A 23777-nucleotide genomic window follows, 5' to 3' on the forward strand; every position below is an offset into this window, starting at 1 on the left:
CTGTGTCACAATTACGCGATCGATTTTTATGAATAAAAAAGTATTAGTTTTCACGCCTACTAGGCAAACCGCTTAGAGCAATCAGCTGAAAATCGGTGTATAGCTGGAATAATCTTCATAGAAAGTCCTTGCAGTAGTACAGAAGAATCGGATTACAAACCACTGAGTTATGATTCGAAAGCCAACTCCGTGTAGCAAATGCGAGATCGAGATACTCTAATAGAATTTTTTTTTTTTTTTTTTTTTTTTGATACTCTAATAGAACAGTCACCCTAATAGAGCATTCGGCTAATTTATTTACTCCATTATAGAATTTTATTACATCACAAGTTATTCTGTAGGGAGTTCAGCTGCAAACAGTTAATCTTATAGACAGTTCAGCAAGAAGACAGTCACCATGAGGAGAGTTAAGCAAATATATCACTATAGAGATTCAGAACACTACAAGTCACACTGAAGAAAGTTCAGCTATAAACAAGTCATGCACTGTGTAGAGAATTCAGCTACAATTAAGTCACTCTCTAGAGAATTCAGTTACACAGAATTCAGCTACACACAAGTCACTGTGGAGAGAGTTCAGCTACAAACAAATTACCCTTTAGAGTGATCAGCTACAAACAAAACACTTTGCAGGGTGTTCAACTGCAACAAATCAACCTTTAGAGCGATCAGCAATGAACAAATCAAAACAAATCTACCTGTAGAGAGATCAGCTAGAAACAAATCACCCTGAAGAGAGTTCAGCTACAAAAAATCACCCTGTAGAGACATCAGCTAGAAACTAGACACAATGTAAGGAGTTCAGCTACAAGCAATCACCCTGTAGAGAGTTCAGCTAAAACAAATCAACCTGCAGAGAGATCAGCTACAAACAAATCACCTTATAGAGAGTTCAGCTACAAACAGATTACCTGTAGAGAGATCGGCTACAAACAAATCAACCTGCAGAGAGATCAGCTACACACAAATCAACTTTTAGAGAGATCAGCTACAAACAAATCACCATGTAGAGAGATCAGCTAGAAACTACACACAATGTAAGGAGTTCAGTACAAATAAATCACCCTGTAGAGAGTTCAGCTAAAACAAATCAACCTACAGCGAGATCAGCTACAAATAAATCACCTTTTAGACAGTTCAGCTACAAATAAATTACCTTGTAGAGAGATCGGCTACAAACAAATCAACCTGCAGAGAGATCAGCTACACACAATTCAACTTGTAGAGAGATCAGCTACAAACAAATCACCCTGTAGAGAGACCAGCTAGAAACTAGACACAATGTAAGGAGTTCAGCTACAAGCAAATCACTGTGTAGAGAGTTCAGCTACAAATAAATTACCTTGTAGAGAGATCGGCTACAAACAAATCAACCTGCAGAGAGGTCAGCTACAAAAATCACCCTGTAGAGATATCAGCTAGAAACAAATCACCCTGAAGAGAGGTCAGCTACAAAAAATCACCTTGTAGAGAGATCAACTACAAACAAAATATTTTGCAGAGAGTTCAGCTACAAACAAATCAACCTATAGAGCGATCAGCAACAAACAAATCAACCTGCAGAGAGATCATCTAGAAACAAATCAACCTGCAGAGTGATCAGCTACAAACAAATCAGCTTGTAGAGAGATCAGTTACACACAAATCAATCTGTACAGTGATAAGCTAAAAACAAATCAGAGTTCAGCTAAAACAAATCAATCTGCAGAGAGATTAGCTACATACAAATCACCTTATAGATAGTTCAGCTACAAACAAATTACCTTGTAGAGAAATCGGCTACAAACAAATCACCCTGCAGAGAGATCAGCTGCACACAATCAACTTGTATAGAGATCAGCTACAAACAAATCACCCTGTAGAGAGATCAGCTAGAAACTACACACAATGTAAGGAGTTCAGCTACAAACAAATCACCCTGTAGAGAGATCAGCTACAAACTAGACACAAAGTAAGGAGTTCAGCTACAAGCAAGTTACCCTGTAGAGAGTTCATCTACAAGCAAATCAACCTGCAGAGCAATCAGCTAGAAACAAATCACCCTGAAGAGAGGTCAGCTACAAAAAATCACCCTGTAGAGAGATCAGCTAGAAACAAATCACCCTGAGGAGAGGTCAGCTACAAATAAATCACCCTGTAGAGAGATCAGCTACAAACAAATTGCCCTGTAGAGAGATCGGCTACAAACAAATCAGCCTGTAGAGAGTTCAGCTAAAACAAATCAACCTGCAGAGAGATCAACTACAAACAAATTACCTTATAGAGAGTTCAGCTACAAACAAATTACCCTATAGAGAGATCGGCTACAAACAAATCAACCTGCAGAGAGATCAGCTACACACAAATCAACTTGTAGAGAGATCAATTACAAACAAATCACCCTGTAGAGAGATCAGCTAGAAACCACACACAATGTAAGGAGTTCAGCTACAAATAAATCACCCTGTAGAGAGTTCAGCTAAAACAAATCAACCTGCAGAGAGATCAGCTACAAACAAATCACCTTTTAGACAGTTCAGCTACAAATAAATTACCTTGTAGAGAGATCGGCTACAAACAAATCAACCTGAAGAGAGATCAGCTACACACAATTCAACTTGTAGAGAGATCAGCTACAAACAAATCACCCTGTAGAGAGATCAGCTAGAAACTAGACACAATGTAAGGAGTTCAGCTACAAGCAAATCACCGTGTAGAGAGTTCAGCTACAAACAAACCAACCTGTAGAGCGATTAGCTAGAAACAAATCACCCTGAAGAGAGGTCAGCTACAAAAAATCACCCTGTAGAGATATCAGCTAGAAACAAATGAGCTACAAAAAATCACCTTGTAGAGAGATCAACTACAAACAAAACATTTTGCAGAGAGTTCAGCTACAAACAAATCAACCTTTAGAGCGATCAGCAACAAACAAATCAACCTGTAGAGAGATCATCTAGAAACAAATCAACCTGCAGAGTGATCAGCTACAAACAAATCAGCTTGTAGAGAGATCAGTTACACACAAATCAACCTGTACAGAGATAAGCTAAAAACAAATCAGAGTTCAGCTAAAACAAATCATTCTGCAGAGAGATTAGCTACATACAAATCACCTTATAGATAGTTCAGCTACAAACAAATTACCTTGTAGAGAGATCGGCTACAAACAAATCACCCTGCAGAGAGATCAGCTACACACAATCAACTTGTATAGAGATCAGCTACAAACAAATCACCCTGTAGAGAGATCAGCTACAAACTAGACACAAAGTAAGGAGTTCAGCTACAAGCAAGTTACCCTGTAGAGATTTCATCTACAAGCAAATCAACCTGCAGAGCAATCAGCTAGAAACAAATCACCCTGAAGAGAGGTCAGCTACAAAAAATCACCCTGTAGAGAGATCAGCTAGAAACAAATCACCCTGAAGAGAAGTCAGCTACAAAAAAATCACCCTGTAGAGAGATCAACTATAAACAATCACCCTGAAGAGAGGTCAGCTACAAACAAAACACTTTACAGAGAATTCAGCTACAAACAAATCAGCTTGTAGAGAGATCAGTTACACACAAATCAACCTGTAGAGAGATAAGCTAGAAACAAATCACCCTGCAGAGAGTTCAGCTACAAGCAAAACACCCTGTAGAGAGTTCAGCAACAAAGAAACCACCATGTAGAGAGTTCAGCTGCAAACAAATCACCTTATAGAGAGTTCAGCTACAAACAAATCACTCTGTAGAGAGATCAGCTAGAAACTGGACACAATGTAAGGAGTTCAGCTACAAGCAAATCACCCTTTAGTAAGTTCAGCTACAAACAAATCAACCAGCAGTGAGATCACCTACAAAAAAGCACCTTGTACAGAGTTCAGCTACAAACAAATTACCCTGTAGAGAGATCGGCTACAAACAAATCAACCAGTTGAAAGATCAGCTACACACAAATCAACTTGTAGAGAGATCAGCTACAAACAAATCACCCTGTAGAGAGATCAGCTAGAAACTAGACACAATGTAAGGAGTTCAGCTACAAGTATATCACCCTGTAGAGAGTTCAGCTAAAACAAATCAACCTGCAGAGAGATCAGCTACAAATAAATCACTTTATAGACAGTTCAGCTACAAACAAATTACCTTGTAGAGAGATCGGCTGCAAATTAATCAACCTGCAGAGAGATCAGCTACACACAAATCAACTTGTAGAGAGATCAGCTACAAACAAATCACCCTGTAGAGAGATCAGCTAGAAACTAGATACAATGCAAGGAGTTCAGCTACAAGCAAAATCACTCTTTAGTGAGTTCAGCTACAAACAAATCAACCTGCAGTGAGATCACCCACAAAAACGCACTTGTACAGAGTTCAGTTACAAACAAATCACCCTGTAGAGAGATCAGGTAGAAGAATTCACCTTGTAGAGAGTTCAGCAACAAAGAAACCACCATGTAGAGAGTTCAGCTGCAAACAAATCACCCAGTAGAAAGATCAGCTAGAAGAAGTTACCTTGTAGAGAGTTCAGTTACAAAGAAACCATCATATAGAGAGTTCAGCTACAGAGAAATTACCCCGTAGAGAGTTCAGCTAGAAGAAATCACCTTGTAAAGAGTTTAGCTACAAAGAAACCATCATGTACAGAGTTCAGCTACAAAGAAACCACCTGTACAGAATTCAACTACAAACAAATCACCCTGTATAGAGATCAGCTAGAAGAAGTTACCTTGTAGATAGTTCAGCTACAACAATTCACCCTGTAGAAAGATTAGCTAGAAGAAGTCACCTTGTAGAGTGTTCAGTTACAAAGAAACCATCATGTAGAGAGTTCAGCTGCAAACAAATCACCCTGCAGAGAGTTCAGCTACAAAAAATCACCCTGTAGAGAGTTCAGCTAGACGAAGTCACCTTATAGAGAGTTCAGCTACAAAGAAACCATCATGTAGAGAGTTCGGCTACAAAGACACCACCATGTAGAGAGTTTAGCTGCAAACAAATCACCTGTAGAGAGTTCAGCTAGAAACAAAATACCCTGTAGAGAGATCAGCTAGAAGAGGTTACCTTGTAGAGAGTTCAGCTACAAAGAAACCATCCTGCATATAGTTCAGCTACATTTCAAGTCACCCAGTAGAGAGATCAGCTGCAAAAAAAATCCTGTGGGGAATAATGGGCATGTAATAAATATATGTATATAATTTGTATAATTACTAATAAAATCAAAAATAATTGAAGTACTAAAATTCTTCTTTAAGTTCTTTTCTTCTTCCTGTGTTAAAAAACAACAACACATGGGTTAAAAAAGCCCCAAAGCCAGCCATAGGCCGGCTTTGCAGTATGCAAATACAAAAAGAAGTGATATCTAATCAAAAACAGCCAAGCTGTAAAAAAAGGTGCGGCCCCCAAAAAGGCCATGGTGAAAAAGATGTGAAATCCAAGGTGGCGGCCAAGAAATGGCTGTGATGGTAGGTTAATGGTTACATTTTAATAACGACAATTCAGGTGAATTTTGTGCCGCTTGGTCTTGGCACCAAATTCACCTGAATTGTTGTTATTAAAATGTAACCATTAACCTACCATCACAGCCATTTCTTGGCCGACACCTTGGATTTCACATCTTTTTTCACCATGGCCTTTTTGGGGGCCGCACCTTTTTTTACAGCTTGGCTGTTTTTGATTAGATTATATATATACTCATTGCATGTGTGTTATTTACATCCGTGCGTGTTACTTGCATGCATGTTATTTGCATGCATGCTATTGCATGTGTGAATATTGCATGCGTTACTTATGCATACGTGTCTTTCATGAGTAACAGTGTTCCTGCATGCACAACCATTGCAGTTTGCATTATTGCCTTATATCCAGCTTACATGCGTGTCAACAATAGCACTTTCAGCTGTGTTATCACAGTGGGCCATATATGTGACTTGCATGCATGTTTACTAGTTTTGTCGTGGTTATACGCCATTGGTAACCCCACTCAGTTACCCTAACCCAAATTATCATTCGCTTAAGCTACCGCTAATTGGAGTTATCATGTACATAGTATATTATATGGTATTGACTGTGCTTTGCTGTGTAATTCCATTACAGATGGCGACTGCTCACCTGGAGAGGGGGCAAGTACTGCAAGGTGCTCCCGGGTGGTTGGGTGGAGAAAAGATAACCTGGTGTTCCCCATTGTTTGGATGGAACATCAAGAATCATGTCACTAAGGTAACTTGTGGTACACATCAGGTGAAGCAAGAGACCACTTGTATTGTATTGATGTTGGAGCACCCCTGTCCCAGGGTACACAGGTGGGTCTGCTATTGCAGGTAAAATACTTGGGGGTAGTTGGGTGGTAAGAGCAGACCCTGTATGTATCAACAAGTTGGGACTGGGGCACTGCACATTGATGATGTATAAACAAGGGTTGTGGATTGTATGTATATTTGTGCCACTCTGATAAATCACCCCGGGGCAGTAAGTGTTGTGCTGGCTTTATGGCTAAACTAAGTGCCCTGCACTTCTTCAATGGGGTGGTCAGGTAAAGTACCAGGATGCATGTTAACTGCCCATACATAAGTTCCTATACCAGCAGTGAAATTTATCCCAAATAATGAACAAGTGTCAGTTTTCATTATAGGATTCTGCATGTATGTAACACATGTATCTGTACCACACATGTTACCGTATGAATTAATAATAAATCTTTGTGACTGGATTCTCGAAAACCTGACATAATAATGCATTTTTCAAAATTCTTCTGTATGCTCTGGTATAGTTTCAGCCTCACATGCCAAGAACTTTGGAGTAGAGATGTACCAATTCAAGTTTCTGAGCTTTACCGATACTGATCCGATCTAGGAAATTTATTGCCAACCTACCAATATTGTACCGATCTGGCATCAGTTATCTAACATGATGACTGATCTTGTACATGCAGGTAGTTAATTTAGCATTTTATAATCTCAGACTAAGCTATTTGGTCAAGTGGTAGGTACGTAAATAATGATTGCAATACCGTTACTGGAATCAATAAGAAATGGTGGTGTGTCCTCAGTTACACCACCCAGACAATCAGCACCTATAAATATTTTAATGCATGCTCCTACCCAAGACTTGCCTGGGATGGTTTGTATGTTGTTGTAGCAGAGATTCTAATAGTTTAGTAAATTTGATATTGTGTAGAAATATTCATTTTCGCCTCTGATAAGTTCAAGGGTAAGTTTCAGTAATTATAACAGCTAACTCGCCTGCATTTATATGGCTTTCTCATAGTTTTCAATGGGGACCATGCAAAGAAATGGTACTATAATTGAACTTGTTTCGTAAATGGAGTCTGCTGATTTGGTTCAAATTGTCAAAATTGGCACTGATCCAATACTAGATTAGTAGATCGGTACAGTACATCTCTACTTTGAAGTTAGGGCCCTGCAAAGTGCAATAGCAACAGAGTTATCAATTATTAGTATTGCAATTATAGGGACAATAAAATACAGGCATTTACTAGAGTGGCTTAACTTACGAATGCAACAATATAAGGAGTTGAAACATTGTGTTTGCTATTGCTGTGTAAGTTTTTACAGTACTTGTATCACCTTTTTCATCACAGACAAAGACAAAATCTAAGAAGAAAGATTGAATTTTTGCTGTCTCTTCGACATGATGTAAACAAGCATCCATTATGTTTCCATTAGTTTACACTAAGAGACAAAGATTTCCAAGCTTGTCTAGTGCAGATGAATAAGATAATACCCTGATTGTTATGGTTAGACTTGCTCAACAAGAAAACAAAGCATTTAAAATTTATGTTTTTTTTAAAATACGAAAGTATTTTATCCATAATAATCAATGCTTTAGGCCACTATTTAATGATTTTCTGTTTTTCATCAGTGCCCACATGTGTTTTTACTGCCGCACGTATTTCCCAATTATTAAAGATTTAACCATTATTCGTCACTGATTAGCCAAATATTGAGGATGTGCAGTTCATTTTTCAAGATTGCTGCACTCATACAATAGCTACCTTATGCATTGTAGCCAAGAGAATGTGAAAGATTGGTGCAACGAAGTTTACAAGTAAGAAGTTGATCCTCGAGTGGAACTGATCATGTGACAAAGGATGACTATAATTATGTAGCTACATCTTAAGAGGATGATACTAGCTATGTTGAGTTAGCTAAGCTATACAAATTACCTGATATGCAGAAAGCATCAGGCCCTGGGGACCAGGGAGTATAGAGGTATGAAAATATCTATATTGTGGCAAGTAATAGGGATAATGGATAATGATGATAATGGATAATGATAATGATGCTCCTGCCCACATTCCATATTTGGAATTTTCTGATGAAAAACAGAAAACCATTCCTTATAATGTAATTTAGCCTTGCATCATTAGGTTTTGTTTTTGCATATCAGATGTAACATTTATGGCAACCACACCAAAATTGTCCATGCATGTCCTGTAGCCCATACTGTAAGCATGTCACCAGAGTATACAGATTACATGAACCTGACATGCATGGGTGGATCTATAATAATTTGTTAGGAGGGGCCAAGGGGGTGGGGCAAGAAATTTAGGATGCAATATGCTCTCAGATTCAAATACACGAAGCATAATTAAAAAGATTCGAAAGAGATATCCAAGTGAGTCTTAGAAGGTAAGTATCCTTCATTCATCAAGCTGCACCAGCCAAAGAAACTAGGCCAGAATTGTACCATATAATTCTATCTTTCTTCTCCTAGTGGAATAAACAACACTTTTGACAATAATTATACAGTGTAAGTGCTTTTAAAAGCATGTGTTTGCCTATAAAATTGGTTTTCTGAGATATAACCTATTTGTGATTTAGTGCTTTAATTAAAATGAGCTAGAGTTATTATATTCACAATTAAATTGATCAGTTGACTGTTCTATTAGAGTAGTAGTGACTGTTGTGCAGTACTGTATTAGAGTAGTGACTGCTCTATTAGAATATCTCGAACTTCACTCAAAAGGCAAACTTATTTACCACAATTTCACAGCTTATGCATGTAAAGTGAATAGTCATTATAGAAGACAAAATAGCTGTTGTCTTCTATATGACTATTGGCTTCCTCAGGATTTATCCCAGCCTGTTTGTATAATTATGGTGTGAATGTTGTTCTATATGTCCAAGGAGGCAAAGCCCCCCAGACCTGCCGATGCATGTATGTAGCACTCATGTACTGCTCAACATTCATGTAAGTGCATGCTAACATACATGTTACATGTGCAACATTTCAAGTGGGGTATACACCCATATACAAGTATGGGTGTGATCATTTTGTGCATTATTATGCTTGGCAATACATGAACAATAAAGCTAGCCTACCCAGACGTGTTCTTCTGACACCACAGTAATAGAGCATTCCTTGTTGATTTTGACCCTGCTCCCACCAGAATCTCTTGTATCTGGTTTTAAAAAGATTTAATTGATATATAAAATTAATATACATACCTATAGTAAGACTCACATACACACTAACACACACACACTCACACACAACACACACGCACACCCACTAGCACACACATACACACCTGAAAATCTTGAATTATAGACCAGATGAGACCTAGGGTGATTCTTGGGTTCCCATCAACTATATCATGCTTACCAATATTTACCAGGCGAACCTGTAATGGGATATACATAATGTAATCATGCCACAACAAAATAAACAGAGTAATATACAAAACAACTGACAGACATATGTAATCACCTTAGCACTTAAAAGCTGCAACTACTTTCAGTAGTATGTTGTACTGTCTAATACATACATATAATTATCTACACCTACTATATAAAAAGGTGCGAAGAGGTAGCAATTGTGGCCTAGGATTACAGTAATAAGCCGGCTGTATAAAGCAGGAATGGATGGCTATAATATGTTCCCAACATAAATTGAGTCATTGGCTTGGAACTATTCAGTTCTCTACTTTGGGGTGATGACAATTTCTATGAGGACTTTTCTTCTCACACATGGATAAGTAGCTCGATCCAGATATTCGATGACCCTTCACTTGAAATTTATCTGCTACATAGCTGTTTAAGTGATTGTAAAATTATTCATTTACTTCACACTGTGAATTTCTCTGCACTGAAGCCTTTTCATCATAAATTTTGTGCAACAATGTCTGTGACTTTTCTTCCAGCTTCAAGTAGATGTGGATCAGCTTAGTTTTCTTAATGAGGAAGTTGCTGCCTTGTGTTTTCTTACATTTCCAGTAATACTTTCATGGTGTAAAGCAATCTATACCAAAACAGCCAAGCTGGGAAAACAGTGTGTGGCCCCCAGGGTGTGAAATTCAAGGCGGCGGCCAAGAAATGGCTGCGATGGGAAGTTAATGGCAAAAAATAATATTAATAATGACAATTCAGTTACCTTCTCCTAGGATTTGACACCAAGTCACCTGAATTGTCGTTACTTTTTTTTTTTTTGCCAATAAGGGCCATTTCTTGACTGCCACCTTGGATTTCATATCTTTTTTTCGCCCAGGCTTTTTGAGACCTGTAGACATTTTTCACAGATTGGTTGTTATAATTATATAGATATCACTTCTTTCTGTATCTACATACTGCAAAGCTCAACTATGGATGGGTATCATTTTTACTTGTCTTTTTTCTTCACTGCAGGAATGAAGATTTGTGATTGTGGTCTTAGTTTATTGCTTCAAAATTGCAATATGCATTAAAATTATAAAATGAATTCTCTATGGATTCTAGCTGAAGACTACTAATAATATAAATGAACTCTCTATAGGATCATATTTCTGAATTCTCTACTGGGCAACTTGTTACATTCATAGCTGAACTCTCTACAGACTGACTTGTTTGTAGCTGAACTTTCTACAGGATGACTTTGTTGTTGCTAAACTATCTGCAGGGCAACTTATGATGTAGCTGAACTCTCTACAGGATGACTTGTAACTTAGCTGAACTCTCTATAGATAGACTTGCAGTATACCATAGCTGAACAGTACACCCTACAGGAGGACTTTTAAGTTAAACGTGACCAGGCTTGCGGGCATGTGGGCACATAAAATTTACCTACCTTTTCAAATTTTCATTGCCCATAATGTTTTATGCCACTGTGCTATGCAGGCAATTTTTAGCCTGTATTAAACATTTAATGACTTTATAATCAGAATATAAGTATTCTATTCCATTACTGAAATATGAGTTGTTATGTTACAGGGTATAGTTTGTGTCCACATTACCTGTTTTCGCAGACCAGATCACAAATGTAAATGCAGGGTGATTTGTAATGTAGCTGAACTCATAAAATTTGCCAATCTTTTTTCACACTTGCATGTCATAACTTTTATCACCATTATTCTATAGCCAAGACATTTTCAGCACTTATTAAACATTCAATTGGCTTTATAATACAAGTCACAAAAAGCAGATATTCTATTCCATTACTGAAATAAGATCTGTTATGTGATGGATATAGTTTGTGCCCATATGCCCTGTTTTTGTAGGCCCGGTCACATTTTGTGATATGTAGGTTCATCAAGGATGTCAATGGAAGCTACTGTCGATGATCATGTCAATAGGAACATCATTGATGAGACAGGTGTAATTGAAACCATAAGAACGTTTGATATTGATGATCCAAGACTCAAGGCATAGATATGCTCACTGCTACTAGTGCTCAGTGTTGATTAGCTATTTCTTGATTAGTTGTTAAGGGATTTTGCACTAATTCTTGCTTGTTTGGAGTAGGAGGCTTATAATGACAAGCTCTGGAAAATGATTTATTTCCACAGTTGTATGTGGACATGACTAAATCATGGAACGGACTGGGAAAACGGACTCATAAATGGACTGGCTCAAACAAGCCTAAAACATGGACTTACCAGTACAACTCATAGCATAGCATCCCATAAACAATACTACGCACAGCAAAGGTCTTACAAAAGCTTTTTAACCACGATATTAAAGTGCATTCGAGCCAACAAGAAGCCCTGCGCTTAAAACTAGGTATAATAAACTCGGGTGATAGCAGTCACGGGGGTGAAATTGTCACCATCAGTGCTGTAAACATGGTTGAATTATAATTAACATAGCATGAATATATTATTGCAGTCAGCCTTACCATGAGTACAACCGTGGTGTGATTTCGAAGCCTGCCCATCACCTCTCGTCATCTGTTACACTGAGAAGCAGCCGTGAACTAATTGCAGCAATTAACCTGAATACAAATCTATTAGTAACAGCGTCTCTTCTTGGACAACATACCATGGAGAATGCACTTTTAATTTAGCACAAAAGGAATGAAGTTCGAGAGCAGTTTTAAGCGCAGTGCTTATAATTATTGGCTTATCCAACTGTCACTGCAGCATCTGATATTGTTTTGGAGTGGGTAACTGTGATAAATAGATGCTTGGGATAAGTTTATCCCAGTCCATCTACGAGTCTGTTTTCCCAGTCCGTCCTGCGTTTTAGTCATGTCCGTTGTATGTAGCACTGCTGTCCTTTTAAACTAGTAATATGGGGCCACACTAAACCACAATTAGGACATGTACAGTGGAACCTCAATTATCCGAACTAATTGGGGGGAAATGGTGTTCATATAATCGAATAGTACATAAAATCGAACTTCCATACATTTGTATACAGAGCTTTGCTCAACTACTCCAATAAAGCATACATTTGTTGACAAAATACTCTAATTGAGCAGTCAATTTGGTGTTCACATAATCGACAGTTTGGTTAATCGGTGTTCGGATAATTGAGGTTCCACTGTATTGAGAGTCTGATGAGATTTCATGTGCTGTTTTTGAAACACCGGCTTGCCTGGCTGCTCTAAAATGACTCGGTTCATATCTTCTGATGACATAATTTTTTTCCATTCCACAAGATTGTACTTCACTGATTTCCAAACTTCTCACCTTTGCCAGAGGTGGATCCAGACTTTTAAAAAGAGGGGTACCACTCTGGAGCATGGTATTTGTTGATCATAGCAAATAATCTCATAGTAAATAATCCACTATTTCAGTTTTTAGAAATAGAACTAAGCTCTTTTGAATTAACTGTAATAGCTCAAAAGGACCAAAACAATAATTATTTTTAGAGGTGTGAATATGCTGGTGTAGCAGTTTGAGGTAAACTATCGCTACAAGTCTTGCAATAACTATATACTTCTTTCACTGCTAAACAGCTCATCAAGTATCAAGATTCTTTCAAAAGAGGGGTTCCACGGAACAATCTACACCCCCCTTTTGCAATCAGGTTATTGAGAGTAAGATCTGCTTCTCTAAGGAAATACCATCTGAGATACTTTGATAAACAGTCGTGAATAACAGTTAACTTGATTTCTGTCGATACACTGTGCACGTTGCACATTCTTATCCAACATTTTGTCTGGATGTTGAGTTGCTTGATGAAACTGAAAATCAACATTCATTCTGGGAGCAAAATATTCTTTGAAATCTTTGCTTGCCATATAGCACGGTATTCTGCAATGTTTTAAAGATTTCTTGTATCGCCTCTTCCACTTGGTATAGGAATAAAACATGCTTTGCTTGTTGTCAGTTTATTTTCATTGCAACGAGATAGGTTTCAAACTGGTTGACTCGAGTAACTTGGTTAGCTATGTCATGCATAAAAGAAGAGAGTTCATAATCCTTGTTGCCACAAATCAGTCACGAATCACACAGGTTCTCAAAGATGCTTTATGGACACTCGCACATGTATCTAGCTTTTAGTTATTATTTCATTCCCCAAAAATACAAACATATATATACACCTAAATCAAAATAATTGCAACAATGCATCAAGGTATCCAAATTTCATTGTACTTATTTATTGCAGTGTGCAAATATGCATGTAACACAGTGCTTAGGCAGATCAAAGGAGCTGCCCGGGCGACATTTGCAATGTAGCCCAGCTGGCCACTTTCCTCAGCTACATCTGAATGTAGCCTGTGCTACAACCTGGCAATGATTATAAATGTTGAGGTTGAAATCAATTGTGGGGATCGATTATTTTATGTGATTAGGATGCACGACTTGGATTTCGTCATGAAAGCCACTCATATAGAGAGCATTTTGTTATCCTCGCAATCCTACAAGTTGAAAAATGCTGGGCTAAGGTGAGAACTAGTGCTAAATCATTTCCGTACATTTTCAAATATGGACACCCCCATCATGAAGCTACCACTCTACACGGAGTAACTACTCTACAAGCAAGCTTACTTACTAGGCCTTTAGTAAACTTCGTAATTTTTCCATAAATGATTCAATAGCACTGAGTAAAACATTAAACTTGCATAACTAAAATTCTCTGTGATATCTCTATACGTATGTCCATTCATCGTAACCAAACATATCCAGAACGTACTAGCTGCTGATCCATAATCGAAAATTTTAGGTATACACATGATATATCCAGTGGCTGCACTTGTATTGGCTTGGGTGATTGATCACTCTGTACAGGCTATCACACTGATATGTTAGCTGTAACACGGGGCATTTGGCTTTGCCTGATATGTATGCCTTCTGCCCTCAGGCCTGTGGTCCTCGGGCAGTCGGGCATACATATCAGGCAAAGCTCTCATGCCCGTGTTACAACTACTACATAAATTTAGATCCTTTTCGTGGTGAATTTGGTGGATTTTGGAGGTGTCTAAGTTACTTAGACCCTTTTCATGTTTACTTAGACCCTTCTCATGTTTATTACATGCACCTGCACTGGTAGCGCTGGCAACGCATCAATTAATTTTAAACTCGTGACTGTTGTTACGGGTGGAGTGATGGCTTGTTTCTACTAATCAACAATACAATTCTCTGTTAAAAGCAGCTGTTAACAGTGTTAAGGTACAACAACTACATAAAGGGTCTAAATAAGTTAGACTTTAGACCACAGGGGTCTAAGTAATTTAGCAACTGGATTGCCCTGTGTTGTGGCACCTGAGCAAAGCGAAGGCGCTACTACAGGGCCTGAGAGTTACTAAATTACTTAGACCCCTGTGGTCTGAAGTCTAACTATTATGCAAATCTCTACACAGATGCACAGAAATCTACTGTATGCACAAAAAAAATTAAGGTCCATAGCGTGCTCTGCATTGCATACACAATAGGCATACATGCATGCATACAATGCTACAGGGATGTAGCTCCATTGGGACATACATGTACATGTCATAATGTACAGAGCGTGTATGTAACTACATAATTATGTATTAGTACACAAATACAACTGTACATATTAAGCCACAGGAACCCTTACTTTTTTTCTCTCTAAGAATTTTAGTACTGTTGTCACATTTTCCAAGTGATGAATCCTGTTATCACCCTTCAATGGCCTACCCTGCATAACACATAAAAGTGGTGGTGTATGGGATATTATACACTTAAGCATAATGACTTTAAGCAAGTTTGTTACATATAGATCCAGTGCATACACAACACATCCCTGGTGTATGTCTGTGCACAATATCAAGGCTTTTATATTTACCAGACTTTCTCTGGATATCACTTCCAGTAGTTTCAACAGTACACGTCCATCACGAAGGTCAACATAAAGGTCTTCAAACTTCAGGGGTTCACCAGTGGCCTTGCGTAAGTGAGACTGCACCCATTTTGTGAATGTCTTTTTCTGCATCTTCTCATGTTTATCTGTAGTGAAAGAGGTGAATCAACAAAAAATATATATGGCATGATAGAGTGGCAATATTGAATATTCTTGTCAGGGCCATACATGCAGGCAGACAGATAACCGGGTGCATGGTAAGCATACATAGCTGTAAACAACATTTCAAAATAATATTATTATGCAAATTTTTCAGAAATATCAGAAGCCTTCCATACCATGTGAGTCAGTCATAGCATATGGTAATCATAAGAAATTATCACAACTATAACATAGCTTGTATATTCAGAACCTAAAGGTATTAATTATACATTTAGCTAGAGATTAACTAGTCAGCTATGTAACTGTATGCAATATAGCTGACACAAGGATATCATGCTAAAATAATGCCATGAAAATCATTTTGAAGCGCTTGTTATAATACTAATGAAGTTATGTGAAACAACATGTCAGCAGCTGTAGGACTCATCTCCATTATCATCAGTAGACACTTTCAAGTTGGTAACAAGGCTCACTCCAAAAGAAGTTCCCATGGTGAAACAGAGGTGGACTGGTGTGACATAGCAAACACTGGTGGAAGGGCAACACTGGCTATGAAGTTAACACATGCAGTAGAGTCTATTAGAGTAGTTTAGTGCTCTGTTAGAATGACTGCTCTATTAGAATATTTATGTTTAGAGCATTTTACCAAACAATCATTATAGTTTGAAACTTTACAGAGTATTCATATGACAAATGTTTCCAAGTAATTTCATTCACAACAATTGTCAGTGGGATTTAGAATCGTGGATATTCTTCCAAAACACCTCAGACCACTTATACTAGTATTTTCCAACATAAATAAGACATTTATCATAGTAATATGTTGATAGTGACAGGAGAAAGCAAGAAATAGAGTACATAATTGTATGGCTTCATAATTCGAAATTCAGCTAAGAAAATAATGGCTAACCTGGCTGTACACGTAACAGAAAAAAAAAATTGTCTGACTTCTAGTAATGCATTGATTTCACCAGCAAAAGTGTTGGCATAGTAAAAGCAATGAGCAAATTGCTAGCATAATAGGTGAAACTTTTGTGAAGTGGAAGGTAAGGAACCTAAGTGTTGCACAAAAGATCAAGATACTCTAATAGGACAGTCACTTCAAGATGAAAGTGTAGCTATTCACTTAAAAAGTGGTCAATTGATAAAGATTAAAAGCTTTCCATACGTTGATGACCTGAGGGTGTTTAAAATGGTAAACATAACATGAATTGTGGTGAAGATTGTGAAGCCATTGCTTTTTGAATATACCTTACAGTAGCGGCTTGCACTTATTTATTTGTTTTATGTTCTTGGCTATGTGACTCACTATTGTGAGTCTTGCAAAATAACTGGTTCCTTGAAAACTGATCACTGTTGTATACAGCTTGCCAGCCTACACCTGTGTAGAGATACTTGTACATGCAGGTTGCACAGCTACATGTGTGCAGTAGCAACGAGTAATTTTAATAATGTCTTAAAATTTTGAATTACAGAAAATAGTCATGCTCGATATCATGTGTTGTTTAGACATGTGCAGCATTTGTGAAGTTGTGTTTGAGCTGTATTGTAACTACACACCACATATCAGTGTGAACATACACAAATGCACTTACACCGATAACTCATGTACACAAACATGCACACGTACAATTCATAACCATTTGTAACTTCAACCATACATTACACATACCAGCTAATACTCCTATCCTTTTCTGTGCATAAGAGATGCTCTGTTCTGTTTGTTCCCCATTTTTACTACTGGCCATGATGCTCTACAAAACACAGTAAAATAACCTATAGTGGCACCAGATACATGTATATTGATTAATTTGTATCACACAATGCACATTAAACCACTTGTATCTGTCTGTGAATCTGTGATATCAAGACACACGGTAGTGTGTCGTGCGGCCCAAGAAGCCGGCGCGTAACACCCGTGAGTATATTGACAGGAAGAAAGAAAACGCAATTTTCGCACCTCCGTAGCTCTGTGCTTCCTTGATGAAACAAGACGATTTTTGCTGTGGACATGCCCCCCAACTGCAGCACTCTACATTCCAAATTTGAGCGAAATCGCTTCGCGCGTTCCCGAGATATGCGACTTCAAAAATTGGCTGAGTTTCTTCGTTTTTTTTTTCTTCTTATTTTTCTTTTTCTTGTCGCACACTTACAAAAACTGCTATAAAACTCGAACGCGTTATCCGATTGCCTTGAAATTTGGCACACAGAAGGGGGGTATAAAGGCGCATCTTGGTACCAACTTTGGCTGGAATACCATAAACAGACAAAGAGTTATGAGCGATTATGCACGAAAAATAACACCAATATGTTGTCACGCCTACAGGGTAAACCGCGTATGGGAAGAAGCTGAAAATCGGTGGGTGAATAGGTTAACTATTGAACCTCAAACCTTTTGTGGTTTGAAAGAAATCGAGCTAAAAACCAGGAAGATACAGCGAAAAAATCAACAGTGTGTAACAATTACGCAATCGAGATTAGCTAATTTTTAATATTTTTATTTTATTATTATTATTATTATTATGCTTGCCACGCCTACCAGGTAAACCGCTTGGGGTAATGCTTTCAAAATCGCTGTACAGATGGAGTTATCATCTTAGAAAGGCTCTTCAATGGTGTAGAAGAATCAGACTTAAATCCACGGAGTTATAACACGAAATCCAACTTGGTGTAGCAAGTGCGAGATCGAGATACTCTAATAGAGCAGTCATCCTAATAGAGCAGTCACCCTGAACAGAATTAAAGAGATCAGTTAGAAATAAGTAACCTGTATAGAGATCAGCTACAAACAAATCACCCTGTAGAGAGTTCAGCTACAAACAATTCACCCTGTTAAAACATCAGTTAGAAGAAGATTTCTTGTAGAGAGTTCAAATACAAACAAATCACCCTGTTGAAAGATCAGCTAGAAGATGTCACCTTGTAGATAGTTCAGTTACAAAGAAACCACCATGTAGAGAATTCAGCTACAAACTAGTGACCCTGTAGATACATCAGCTAGAAGAAGTTACCTTGTAGAGAGTTCAGCTACAAAGAAACCATTCTGTAAAGAGCTCAGCTGCAAACAAATCACCTATACAGAATTCAGCTACAAACAAATCACCCTGTAGAGAGATCAGCTAGAAGAAGTTACCTTGTAGATAGTTCAGCTACAAACAAATCATCCTGTAGAGAGATCAGCTAGAAGAAGTTACCTTGTAGATAGTTCAGCTACAAACAATTCACCCTGTACAGAGCTCAGTTAAAAGAGGTTTCCTTGTAAAAAGTTCAGCTACAAACAAATCACCCTGTAGAGAGATAAGTAAGAAGAAGTTACCTTGTAGATCGTTCTGCTACAAACAATTCACCCTGTAAAGAGATCAGCTAGAAGAAGTTACCTTGTAGAGAGTTCAGCTACAAAGAAACCATCATGTAGAGAATTCAGCCGCAAACAAATCATGTATAGAGAGTTCAGCTACAAACAAATCTCCCTGTAGAGAGATCAGCTAGAAGAAGTTTCCTTGTAGAGAGTTCTGCTACAAACAAATCACCCTGTAGAAAGATCAGCTAGAAGAAATCACCTCGTAGAGAGTTCAGCTTCAAAGAAACAATCATGTGAGAGTTCAGGTACAAACAAATTGTCCTGTAGAGAGATCAGCTAGAAGAAGTTACCTTGTAGAGAGTTCAGCTACAAAGAAACCATCATGTAGATAGTTCAGGTACAAACAAATCACCCTGTAGAAAGATCAGCTATAGAAGAAATCACCTTGTAGAGAGTTCAGCTACAAAGAATCTATCGTGTAGAGAGTTTAACTACAAACAAATCACCCTGTAGAAAGATCAGCTATAGAAGAAATCACCTTGTAGAGAGTTCAGCTACAAAGAAACCATCATGTAGAGAGTTCAGCTACAAACAAATCGGCCTGTAGAGAGATCAGCTAGAAGAAATTACCTTGTAGAGAGTTCAGCTACAAAGAAACAATCATGTAGAGAGTTCAGCTGCAAACAAATCACCTGTAGAGAGTTCAGCTAGAAACAAGTCACCCTGTAGAGAGATCAGCTAGAAACAAGTCACCTTGTAGAGAGTTCAGCTAGAAGAAGTAACATTGTAGAGCTACAAAGAAGCTACCATGTAGAGTTCAGCTGCAAACAAATCACCCTGTAGAGAACTCAGCTACAAACAAATCGCCCTGTAGAAAGATTAGCTAGAAGAAGTTACTTTATAGGGAGTTCAGCTATGAACAGATCACCCTGTAGAAAGTTCAGCTACAAACAAATCACCCTGTAGAGAGTTAAGTTACAAAGAAACCACCATGTAGAGAGTTCAGCTGCAAAAAAAATCAATCACTCTGTAGAGAGTTCAGCTAGAAGAAGTCACCTTGTAGAGAGTTAAGCTGCAAATAAATCACCCTGTAGAGAATTCAGCTACAAACAAATCACCCTGTAGAAAGATCAGCTAGAAGAAGTTACCTTGTAGAGAGTTCAGCTACAAAGAAACCACCATGTAGAGAGTTCAGCTGCAAACAAATCACCTGTAGAGAATTCAGCTAGAAACAAGTCACCCTGTAGAGAGATCAGCTAGAAACAAGTCACCCTGTAGAGAGTTCAGCTAGAAGAAGTCACATTGTAGAGAGTTCAGCTACAAATAAACTACCACGTAGAGAATCCAGCTGCAAACAAATCATCCTGTAGAGAGTTCAGCTAGAAGAAGTCACCTTTTAGAGAGTTCAGCTACAAAGCAACCACCATGTAAAGAGTTCAGCTGCAAAAAACTCAATCACCTTGTACAAAGATCGGCTAGAAGAAGTTACCTTGTAGAGAGTTCAGCTACAAAGAAACCACCATGTAGAGAGTTCAGCTGCAAACAAATCACCTGTAGAGAGTTCAGCTAGAAACAAGTCACCCTGTAGAGAGTTCAGCTAGAAGAAGTCACATTGTAGAGAGTTCAGCTACAATGAAACTCCCATGTAGAGAGTTCAGCTGCAAACAAATCACCCTGTAGAGAACTCAGCTACAAACAAATATGCAGTGAAAAAGATAAGCTAGAAGAAGTTACCTTGTAGAGAGTTCAGCTACAACGAAACCACCATGTAGAGAGTTCAGCTACAAACAAATCACCTGTAGAGAGTTCAGCTAGAAACAAGTCACCCTGTAGAGAGATCAGCTAGAAACAAGTCACCTTGTAGAGAGTTCAGCTAGAAGAAGTCACATTGTAGAGAGTTCAGCTACAAAGAAACCACCATTTAGAGAGTTCAGCTGCAAACAAATCACCCAGTAGAAAGTTCAGCTATGAACAGATCACCCTGTTGAGAGTTCAGTTAGAAACAAGGAATCCTGTAGAGAAATCACCTAGAAGTATCGCCTTGTAGAGTTCAGCTACAAACAAATCACCTGTAGAGAGTTCAGCTACAAACAAATCACCCTGTAGAGAGATCAGCTAGAAGAAGTTACCTTGTAGGGATTTCAGCTACAAACAAATCACCCTGTAGAGAGTTCAGCTACAAAGAAACTATTCTGTAAAGAGCTCAGCTGCAAACAAATCACTTGTACAGAATTCAGCTACAAACAAATCGCCCTGTAGAGAGATCAGCTAGAAGAAATTACCTTGTAGATAGTTCAGCTACAAACAAATCACCCTGTAGAGAGTTCAGCTACAAAGAAACTATTCTGTAAAGAGCTCAGCTGCAAACAAATCACTTGTACAGAATTCAGCTACAAACAAATCGCCCTGTAGAGAGATCAGCTAGAAGAAATTACCTTGTAGATAGTTCAGCTACAAACAAATCACCCTGTAGAAAGATCAGTTAGAAGAACTTACCTTGGAGAAAGTTCAGCTACAAAGAAACCATTTTGTAAAGAGCTCAGCTGCAAACAAATCACCTGTACAGAATTCAACTACGAACAAATCACCCTGTAGAGATCAGCTATAAGAAGTTACCTTGTAGATAGTTCAGCTACAAACAAATCTCCCTGTAGAGAGATCAGCTAGAAGAAATTACCTTGTAGAGAGTTCAGCTACAAAGAAACCACCATGTAGAGAGTTCAGCTGCAAAGAAATCACCCTGTAGAAAATTCTGCCAGAAACAAATTGCCCTGTAGAAAGATCAGTTAGAAGAAGTTACCTTTTAGAGAGTTCAGCTACAAAGAAACCATTCTGTAAAGAGCTCAGCTGCAAACAAATCACCTATACAAAATTCAGCTACAAACACATCACCTGTAGAGAGATCAGCTAGAAGAAGTTACCTTGTAGATCGTTCAGCTACAAACAATTCACCCTGTAGAGAGAGCAATTAGAAGAAGTCACCTTGTAGAGTGTTCAGTTACAAAGAAACCACCATGGAGATTTCTGTAATCAATATATGTGACCGGATTTGCGAAAAGGGGTCTTCCACACACATCCAATTCCGTAAATGTTGGAGACCATAACTCAGTGTTCAAGTAACATAATTATTAACCTGAACATTTCACCATGTATTCAGCTATAGTGGTGCTCACCACTGCCCAAATATCAAGGCAATAGCTCTTTCCAATCTGAAGTTATCAATTGTCAAAGTTGGCAAATTGGACCCCTTTTCGCAAATCCGGTCACATATGTATTATACAGTATATATAATTTGTACATTTACTGATAAAATATTTAAAGTACATCTACTTCATCTTTTCTTCTTCCTGTAGTAAAGAAAAAAACATAGGTTAAAAAAGTCCCAAAGCTGGCCATAGGCCGGCTTTGGGGTATACAAATACAAAAAGAAATGAAATCTAATCCAAAACAGCCAAGCTGTAAAAAAAGTGTGCGGCCCTCAGAAAGGCTATGGTGAAAAAAGATGTGAAATCCAAGGTGGCGGCCAAGAAATGGCTGTGATGGTAGGTTAGTGGTAAAAATTTTAATAACGACAATTCAGGTGAATTTTTGTGAAGCGGCACAAAAATTCACCTGAATTGTCATTATTAAAATTTTTACCACTAACCTACCATCACAGCCATTTCTTGGCCGCCACCTTGGATTTCACATCTTTTTTCACCATAGCCTTTCTGAGGGCCGCACACTTTTTTTACAGCTTGGCTGTTTTGGATTAGATATATATATATATATGTGACTGGGCCTGCAAAAAGAGGGCATGTGGGCACATGATTTTTGTCTACTTTTTCAAACTTTCATCACTCATAACGTTTTGTACCATTATGCTATTGCAATACAATTTTCAGTGCTTAGTAAGCATTTAGTTGGCTTTATGATGCAAGTTACAGAATGCAAATATTCTGCTCCAGTACTAAGATATGAACTGCAGCATGTCAGGGTGTAGTTTGTGCCCACATGCCCTATTTTGGTAGGCCCGGTCACATATATGCCTTATCAGTCAGTCAGTAAGTCAAGTCACTAGGCCTAAGTCCCTGAAATTAGGTTAGGTAATCCTAAGGCTGCAGCACATGTTGCTGTCAGACCTTCAGTGCTGGTCACTGTAAAGTGCTAATAATAAATACTTTAGGTTTAAGGAAGAACATCCATCCCTCCTGGAGGAAGACTGAGTGAGGCCCCGACTAGACATTGGGTGACCTGCAGTTCGAATCCTGGGGTTGGAGGGATTTTTTCCTTACTTTGGCCCCTTTTCTGTTACGCCTTATCAGTCAGTCAGTAAGTCAAGTCATTAGGTCTAAGTCCCTGAAATTAGGTTAGGTAATCCTAAGGCTGCAGCACATGTTGCTGTCAGACCTTCAGTGCTGGTCATTGTAAAGTGCTAATAATAATAATAATAATAATAATAATATATGTATATTATCCTTTGGGATCAATACATGTAATGTATCAGAATGTACATGTGCATACAAATACTCATGTGCACATACATGCATACGCTGTACAAACACTCAACACACAGCAAAAGCAAAGCCTACGGAGGCCGTGCAAAACACAGCCATTATCGCCGAACAAACCAGCTATGTGATACCTGGAATGCATAGATGAGAAATGGAGGTAGTATATCAAATCCACCATGCAAAAACAGCTTGGCTGCAAAAACAGGATGCATTCATGAAAGTAAAAGTAACTTGTAACCAAAAGAGATGACATCTGCGGTGGCCAACTAGCTATAGTTCCTATGGATACATATACATGAAATTGAAAAGGAGAAAACATCCTGATCACCTGGCAGACTCATGTAAGTGTTCAAGCATTAATCGGAT

At 38.2% G+C, this 23777-nt stretch overlaps 1 protein-coding gene across 1 annotated transcript in view; it reads right to left on the reverse strand.

Annotated features, from left to right (window-relative positions):
* Positions 1-23777, reverse strand: part of LOC136247991 (basement membrane-specific heparan sulfate proteoglycan core protein-like) — a 90416-nt gene that overhangs the window by 57877 nt on the left and 8762 nt on the right. Inside the window, exons 2-6 of the mRNA XM_066039808.1 lie at positions 17290-17371; positions 15441-15601; positions 15213-15293; positions 9521-9613; positions 9312-9391 (exon numbers count right to left, since the gene is read on the reverse strand). Of these exons, the coding sequence (XP_065895880.1) occupies positions 9312-9391; positions 9521-9613; positions 15213-15293; positions 15441-15601; positions 17290-17365 (491 nt within the window). The 5' untranslated portion in view covers positions 17366-17371. The remainder of the gene's footprint in view (positions 1-9311; positions 9392-9520; positions 9614-15212; positions 15294-15440; positions 15602-17289; positions 17372-23777) is intronic.

The sequence above is a fragment of the Dysidea avara genome, chromosome 2 (genome assembly GCF_963678975.1).
Source record: "Dysidea avara chromosome 2, odDysAvar1.4, whole genome shotgun sequence".
In the NCBI taxonomy this organism is placed as follows: domain Eukaryota; kingdom Metazoa; phylum Porifera; class Demospongiae; order Dictyoceratida; family Dysideidae; genus Dysidea; species Dysidea avara.